The 8,741-nt window shown below is 42.0% G+C and overlaps 2 protein-coding genes across 3 annotated transcripts in view; one reads left to right on the top strand and one right to left on the bottom strand.

Moving 5' to 3' along the window:
• Positions 1-4,685, top strand: part of RNF207 (ring finger protein 207) — a 17,192-nt gene extending 12,507 nt beyond the window's left edge. The window contains exons 16-18 of one of the 2 annotated variants that reach the window (XM_027843926.1): positions 812-929; positions 1,394-1,477; positions 3,474-4,685. In XM_027843926.1, coding sequence (XP_027699727.1) covers positions 812-929; positions 1,394-1,477; positions 3,474-3,615 — 344 coding nt within the window. In that variant the 3' untranslated portion in view covers positions 3,616-4,685. Of the gene's footprint in view, positions 1-811; positions 930-1,393; positions 1,478-2,739 lie in introns of both variants that reach the window. The other variant, XM_027843927.1, reaches the window with a different exon arrangement.
• A 206-nt stretch (positions 4,686-4,891) lies between these two features.
• The window catches only part of ICMT (isoprenylcysteine carboxyl methyltransferase), a 12,573-nt gene continuing 8,723 nt past the window's right edge, over positions 4,892-8,741 (bottom strand). Inside the window, exon 5 of the mRNA XM_027843928.1 lies at positions 4,892-8,646. Within this exon, the coding sequence (XP_027699729.1) occupies positions 8,464-8,646 (183 nt within the window). The 3' untranslated portion in view covers positions 4,892-8,463. The remainder of the gene's footprint in view (positions 8,647-8,741) is intronic.

Genomic DNA, 8,741 nt, shown 5'->3' with positions numbered 1-8,741 from the left:
ATAGATAGATAGATAGATAGATAGATAGATAGATAGATAGATAGATAGATATAGATATAGATATAGATATATGTAAGTATATATACTAGGGAAACATAACTAGGAGGAGAAATACTGTAGTCTTATTGAAGAGGAAATGTACTGGGTGGCAGTGTCCAATCATTATTTCAGAGATCTGAGTAGGAAGGATGCCTCCCACCTCACATCAGAGAAATGGCCAAATACAAATGCAGAATGAAACATCCCCTGTCAGACGTGCTCCAGGGGCTGATTTATTTTGTTTAACTGTAAGAGGGTTAAGAGGAGGAAAGAGTCATTGGGAAGTGACATTGGTTTTTCTTAAGCACCCGTGAAGCATTTTTAAAAATATGAAATAAAATATCCCAGAAAATTGCACTGATAGGACTTCATCTGAGTCTGCAGTAAACTAAATATCCTCATTGACTGCCCTATTACCCTTCCCCTCCTCTCTCAAGATGAAGTAGGTAATATGTGAGAAAGGTACTAAATTAGGCAAAGGAGATGGATAAGAACCTAGAGGCAACTAGGTGGAAATGTGGCTAGGGCATTGGTCCTGGAGTCAGGAAGACATGAGTCTAAATCTAGCCTGACTAGCTCCACTAACTAGATATGTGACCCTAGGCAAGCCAGTTTACCTCTGCCTCAGTTTCCTTATGTGTAAAAAGGGACCAATAATAGCACAGGTTGTGAGGAGACATTTGTAAAACTCTTTGCAAATGTGTTAATGCTAGCTATCATAAAAGTTTAAGTGGTCCCCTTGTCTCAAACTGAACTTTCTTGTTCTGGGCAGCCCAGCTCTATGATTTGTTCCAGCTGAGACAGGAGAACAGCTATTTGATCAATATCACCAAGCAGATCACTCCTTATGTCCGTTCCATTGCTAAGGTGAAGGAACGGTTAGAGCCCAGGTAAGAAGAGGGGATGATGCCTCACCCCTCTTGAACAAGTGTAGCTGCTCGATCTGCAGGTTTAGATTGGCATACGCTTTTGTGCAGGAGGTTATGTAAGATGCAAGGTGGGTGGGGTGGCTTCTAAAACATTATCAGTCAGAAAACTGGCGGGGCCATGCTCCATCTGTATCGGGTGAGATCTTCCACAGGACCGTGGACTTCAGAAAGTACAAAATGTGAGACCACTAGCCCTGCCAGAGAGAGTGGTAATATGTGGTCAGTTTCAGCAGGAAGAATGAAAGGTCTGACAGTCTTGGAAATGTAGCTGGCTCCTCAAGACAGTCCTGGCGACCTGGACAAGGAGGGAATTAATTCACCGCTAGCCGTGTGTTTGTTTAAACTTGTTAGTGCAACATAAAAAGTGAGCTTGCCACCTTTGGCTCTTTCAAAGGGTTACAGTTGAGAGACTTTCTTTCTGACAGATTCCAAGAACCTATTGATGAGCTGTCGGAGAATTTGCAAAAAATATATGAAGACATGGTGGTGATCAGTGAGAATCAAACCAGGTAGATGAAAGGGCTTTTCTGGAGAAAAAGATCAATGAGAAAAGGAGGGTGGCTTTTTTTTCTTTTCTGAATAGTAGTTGAAAAATGTTAAGTTTGGTTAGCAGAATTAAAACTTAGAAAATTCTTAGCAGCGAAGATATCTGGGTAAGAGAGGTAAGCCTGACAATTTGGCTCTTGGCACTTATGAAATTGGGGGCAGCTAGGTGGCGCCATAGTGCATAGAGTGCTGGACCCTAAGTCAGATTCATCTTCCCAAGTTCAAATCCGATCTTAGACACTTACTAGCTGTGTGACCCTGGGCAAGTCACTTAACCTTGTTTACCTCAGTTTTCTTATCTGTAAAATGAGCTAGAGAAGGAATTGGCAAACCATTCCAGTATCTTTGCTAAGAAAACCCCAAATGGGGTCACAAACGGACACAACTGAACAGACTGAATGACAAACTTATGAAACTGATGTGATGCAGTCTCAATTCCTATCCATCCTTTAAGACTTCAGGCAAAAGCCACTTCCCCCAGGATGCCTTTCTGGATGCTCCCCACCCTCTACCTCTTTTAAGTCTATGTTTATTTTGTGTTAGGTCATATGAGCTGGAACAGATCTTACAGGGTATTGGTCTGAATCCTCTCATTGTACCGATGATTCAAGGCACTGAGAGGTTAAGTGATTTGCTCAAGGTCACACAGCTAGGTTCAGCTCTCTTTACCTCTCAAAATATTAGTGTATGTATATCTCCTACTAAGTCCCAGGAGGATCAAGGCTGTCTTATCTAACCTTTACATCTTGCTCCCACTGCCTGGTGGGTGCTTAGTATTACTGATTTGAATAAAATAGTTTAAATTCCCTTAAATGTGAAAAGGAACTTGATTGAAGCTTATTGTTCTAAAACTGACAAAATAATTGCTATGGAAGGGTGAGATGAAATAATGTGCAGAAGGGGCAGCTAGGTGGCACTGTGGATAGAGCTCTGGCCTTGGAGTCAGGAGGACCTGAGTTCAAATCTGGCCTCAGACACATAATACTCACTAGCTGTGTGACTCTGGGCAAGTCATTTAACCCCAGTTGCCTCACTAAGAATAAAATAAAAAGAAATAATGTGCAGACAAGATGCCCTTGGGAAGACCCATTTGCAAGGGACATGTCAGGCTGCATTCTCCAACTGCTGATCCCCAGGAATCTTGTGATACAATGAAATGAGGAGTGTGGGGGGAAGTGGGGCAGCGTGGCAATTATATATATTTCATATGAATTTGCTTCTGTAGAAATGAGTCAACTAGTAGTTCTGAAGAGAAGAGAGAAGATGCTGGAGTCCAACAGAGGGGACAACCAAATTCTGAACAGACTCTCAGAAGAACTCCTGAAAAATAAAGGCTATTAACAAATGGCCTTTAATAAAAATAAAAGCCATTCTCCAAAGAGAAATATGGGATGGACACCACCAGTAACAAAGAACCCGCAGCTTAGCAAAAGGGACTTATCAGGCTTTTTTTAAAAAGTAGATTTAAAGAAAAGTTTCCTTCTATCACACTTACCAAACATAATGGATAATTTTGCCAAAAGTAAATTGTGAACTTAGCTATCAGGGTTTTCAAATTAAGGTTTTATCCTTGCTTGAGCTAACTTTGCCCCTTTTCTCCCTTTACACACCCACAAGTGAGCCATAGCTCAAAACATAACCATTTTGGGAAATGAGATTTAGAAACTCCTCCATTCAATTAATTTCAAACCAGAGTGGAAATCTGTCACCACTGGGCACATGTCGATAATAACCCCTTATCTCAACTAGAGTTCTCTGCCATCTGTCCCAGTTCCTAGGCCCTTCCCAGTTTTTGGATAAGGTTTTTCCAACACCTCTCCTCTGGGATGAATAATTCCAACTTCTTTTCAGCCAAAACCTTCCTATTGTGGCAATGTCATTTGGAAAGTTCTATTCTTTAATGTGTGGGCTCAGCAAAGGGGGAGGGCTCAAGTCTCTCCAGATTCTCTTCTCTTTTAGCCGGGGATGTGCTTACAAGGAAGTCTTACCTAAAGTGTGTTTGGCAGGAAGAACTATCGAGGCTATCTCCCCAAAGAGAAAGTTCTGTGTTCAATTTCTCCCCCACATAGGGCCATTATCATTTGTTCACTTGCTACATTAAAGCATAGTTCAGCAGCTATCACTTCTTACCAATAAACCACTTGGATGAAAGCTTTCTTATATTCTAACAGAAACCAATCTGCATGATCCCAAATTAATTTGCATCTCACACACACCCATGACTCAGTAAGACCCTCTCTCACATTGGTCCATCACGGAGCTAGTTTTCCTGATTGCTGAGTAGCAAATAGCTCATGTCAAACATCCCCTCCTCTTGGTAACTATGGTTATAGAGATGGATGAGTTTATTTTTGATTGCATCAAAGACCTATAAGGTAGGCAAACAATATTGAGAATACTCATTTTAGGAAGGTTCAATAGTGGTTGTGATTTGTCCAAAATCGTCACACTCACACACACAATGTCAGGACAGGACCTAGTTCTCAGTCTTGTGCTCTTTCCAGTATCACACCTTCGAGACTTTAACCCCGGCCTCATAGCTATTATGCAGCAGAAGTAGCCCTAAGCCTTGCAGGTTTTCTGACTCCAAATCCAGCATTGACATGAAATATTAAAGCGGGCAGGACAAGACCAAGACTTGCCCAAGCAGATTTCACTATTCTATGCTGACGGCCTGACAGTACCTCTCCTGGCCATTTCCTCAGGTCGTATTGATCCTGCTGCTACAATTCTACCTTGTACCTGAGCCATTAACCTAACCCTCATCACCTCTCACTAGACTATCACCACAGCCTCTTAACTGGGCTCCTTGCTTCCAGTCTTTGGCCCCTTTCCTATCCATCCTCCTCTCGGCTGTCAGGCCCTGGTATGACCATGACATTCCCCTGCTCCATGAGCTCCATGGCTTCCTTGTCTCTAAACTCCCAAGCTTGGCATTTAAAGCTCTTCTGTCTCATTCACCATTTATTTTTCACAAATGCCTCTTTTCAGATGAACAGAATTTCCCAGCCCCCACCTTGGGCCTTGCACAGACTGGCCCTGTACCTGGAATGTTCTCCCTCCTCTCCTGTCTCTTGGACTCTCAGCTCAGTTGCCATATACATGAGGCCTTTCCTGATTCCCCCAGTTGTCTCTGCTTCTCCCTCCCCTCCACCCACCAGATGTGTGTGTGTGTGTGTGTGTGTGTGTGTGTGTGTGTGATAGGCCCCCTGGAGATGGGGAATGTTTCATTTTTGTCTTTGTATGCCCATGCCTGGTCATAGTAGATGCTCAGTTAATGCTTTTTCAAGTGAACTGACTTAATCATATTAACAATTTCTCCAAGTGAAATCATCCAAGGCAGTTTAAGAGAAATGTGTTTTAAACCCCACACATTCTTCATATTGAAATCAAGAATAGTTTTATTTAAGAATTGGAAAGAATAATCAATATCTGTGAAAGAAAATTCATTTAAAAATATTTAAATAAACATTTTCTTCATGTAAAAAGAAGAGTAGAATAATTACTCCATTAATTGAATACATCCTGGGTCTGGGGTGGGCTTCTCCAGGTGGATCCTGGTAAAAACAGATGTCCCTAACCCATCCCAAGTGATCAAGCCTTTGTAGGAGCAGGGAAACAGTAGAACAATGACACAGCTTCCCCCTATGGGAGAAACACTCAGATTTTTAGAGCATCCCTAACTTAGTACAAAAGCCACATAGAATAAGAGCTCAGAAACGACCCCAGGCAGTAAGTAACAAAGTGCCAAGGAGGGACAGTGGTTTACTGGACTCATTACTGAGAGCTGATTGCCTATGGTGAGTTGGGGCTAAGGTTTCATCGAGCCTTAAACAAAGATATTTGTATTAATAACCTATAGGTTTAGGAATATATTTCTATATATACTTTTCCCCCCTCATTCAGAAATCTAGCTGAATTAGGAAGAATATTATGTAAATGGCGGGAAAGACAGGACCAATAAAATTGACTACCTTTTAGGCATCAGCAGCAATTTGTACTAAGGAACAGTCAGATCCATGTCATCATTTACTGACCTTGTAAAAACAGATTTGGCTCCTAGTACCACTCATTCCCTGTAAACTCAACCCAACCTGATGCACTGAGGAGTCCTGTGAGTGGCCTCCAGGCCGGCTGAAGAAATGCTGCTCCATTTTACACAGCTGTGTGCCCAAGTCTCACAGGACCCTTTTTCTGGGTAAGAATATATATATATATCCATTTAAAAACTTTGAAATAGAAAAAAGCATCTCCTGCCACTTTATTATTTAGAAGGAATTAGTGATGTCAACTTTAAAGTGAATGCCAGAGAAGCAGTGAACTTATCCATCTAATTTTCTGTACTGTACACAGTTATTGCTAAGTTTATATATTGTAAATGAAACTGAAGCTCATGATATCAGATGGAAGTCACACGTACTCAAATCCTGCCCTCAAATATTTTTGTGTTCTCCCCAGATGTCATTGCTGACGTCTGCCCTGGTTAAGGTAGAACTGATTTTTCATCCGCTCCCATGGGAATGCCATCATATTTTTCTAGAAACCAGATAATGAAACACAGTATCCAGGGCAGCTGAATAGCAGCAAAATGTCACAGTGCAACCTTAGGACCTGGCAGTCTACGGTAGCATGGGATTGGGGCTTGGTCAAATGAAGATAATGCACTTGGGGATCTAAGAGGATGAGTAAATAATTACACCCTGATACCTGTGTAGCCTTCTGGTCCATGAAACACGGGTATAGTAATTAGCCTGCCCCCCAAGAGCACATGCCACAGTAAAAGCTGTTGAAGGACAAAACATGTGGCCTTCAAAAAAAGAAATGGAATTCTGGATTTGGTCCTTGCTGGGTTCAAGCAAAGAAAAATCCTTCTTCAAGGGCCTGGAGAATAACGATCTTTCACAGAGTACGCAGTTCTAAGAGCAGAATCTGCTCAGCTCGGCATAGTTTGGAGAAGAACAAGGTAGGAATTAACTTAAGGGGAGCCACTAATTAAGTGCACATCATTTTACCACCAAGGGCCAAAGGGCTGCTGCAAAGAACCCCAACGCCCACCAATTCAGCAAGCGACTTTTTCTTAAACTTATCTCAAGCTTGTAACTAGAACAAAGACTGAAAGTCCAGCAATCATCCATGCAGTCCTACCAGCAAGTTTTCCTAACAGTAATCAAAGAACTTGTAAAGCCTCTTTGGTATATAGGAACAGAAAATAAATTAAGCCATGAAACCTGGAAATAAGTAACATTTCTAAATTGGTAAGACCCAAGATGCTTTGAACATACATTTTAGGTCTGTGTGTATAATGGGTACACACATTCATTTTCTCTATTTTGCACAGATTGTAGTTTTCTCTTACACAACATCTCTCTCATTCATCTGAGTTAAAAATGTGTAAGAGACATTCTTTCTTATGAATCCTCACAACACCCCTGTGAGGTAGGTGTCATTATCCCCACATAGCACGCAGGGAGATTTAGGCACAGAAGGGTTACGTGACTTTACGCAAGGCCTCTTGGTGAATCAGTGGTAGAAACGTGCTCTACCCACTGGCCCCAGATGCCTTCACATTCGTAGCTAGCTAGTGTCACTTGGAAGGATCTCACACCCAGATTAAACTCTGTATTGATTCCAGAATCCAATAGGCATTTTACCTCTTAAAGCTTGTACATCTGACTTGTAAAACCAATCATTTTCCCTGCACTTGGGAAACAACAAAGAGGATCCCAGGTGGGATCATAAAATGGATTTTCATATGAGCGAACTCAAATCTGTATTAACGTATCATCAAATGCGAAAAATCATGAAGTACACTGGAATTTGAAAAAGAGAACCAAGAAGTGGAAGTTAACAGTTTCAGATTGTAAATTTTGGATGAAATGCCAGAAGTACAGCCGATAGGCCGGCAGGCGATAAAAGGGGTGAGTAATGGCCAGCAGGGTTTCTCAAAAGGTCTACGAAGATAGTTTGCTGTTCCCTGCTCCCCCTTTCTGACAGCAACAAAAAGAGGTCCCAATACTGGGCAGTCTTTCACTTCCCACAAACTTCACCTTTGGTGAAGGAATAAAAAGTAGGAAACCAATCTTCCCACAAAGGTCATGGAGGGTCTCACTGGATTTGGGGAAGTTGCTTGTTACAGTGGATTTAGCACTGTAGGGAAAATTTGCAATTTTAAAGTGTTTGCAATCACCTTAAGACAATCTAAAATCATTTCAAAATGTTAAGTTCCCACACCTATTTGCTGCCAAATATAAATGTGAAGATTAAAAAAAAATCAAATGAGTGAATAACATTGCTACTAAAAAAAAAAAAGGACGGAAATGGAGAGGGCCAAAGCATCTTATAAGCAACGTTTTCAACATGGTACCGATGCTCATGCACTTGAAAAGGAGAGAAACAAAGAGGTTAGAGCAGTGAGGTCTGGGCTTGCCTGTTAAATCAAGTTTTACAATCGAGTTTCTAATGCAAATAAGAAGCACTTATATCCCCCCCACCCCACCCGACACACCCACACCTTTTTGCCTTTTTCATAGCATCACTATAAGGAAGCAGTTAATCCATCGGGGTTGCAGAATCTTCTCTATGGTGTCTCCACAGCCGGCAACTCTCTGGTGGGCAAAGGAGACACTGTGCAGCTTGTCACCATGTTCTGCTCTGAGGAACACTACCAGAGGAGATGGAGTCACTTCCTCCTGGTCTGCTTTGAGCTACAAGTCCTACCTGCCACAGCTAGGGATGAGGAGGGATCTCTGCATCTTTTGGGATCCATTTCAAGGCCTTCTGATTGCCCAGCCCTTAGTGTTCCTCCACAGCATAATTGGTAAAATACAAAATGACTACTAGAATCCTTCACCTCCTACCAGAAAAGCACATGTGGCTCCTTTCCTCACATGGCCCAGAGCTGGAGTCACCTCCTCCAGAGACACCATCACCCTTCATGCAGCGCCTCAGCTTAGAGTTCCACCTTTACTCCTTTAATAAAAGGTAGGCCTGTGGGCACCTTCTTTTTATATTCTAGATATTCTTCTCCAAAAAAGTGGATTAATGAGATTTCTTCCTCTTCTGTTCGATCTCGAAAAAATCTCCAAACGGTCAAAGCATATGCAACACCACATATCGGGTTACAAAGCATTACCTGGAGAAGGGGAGGAAGAGGAGGAATATGGAGGACTGAGGTTAGGAAACACACACACACACACACACACACACACACACACACACACACACACA

This window comes from Vombatus ursinus, unplaced genomic scaffold, assembly GCF_900497805.2.
Source record: "Vombatus ursinus unplaced genomic scaffold, bare-nosed wombat genome assembly UNPS02014932.1, whole genome shotgun sequence".
NCBI classification, from domain to species: Eukaryota; Metazoa; Chordata; class Mammalia; order Diprotodontia; family Vombatidae; genus Vombatus; species Vombatus ursinus.
The sequence above is the reverse complement of the archived record's forward strand: the minus strand, read 5'-3'. Positions and strand labels throughout refer to the sequence as shown.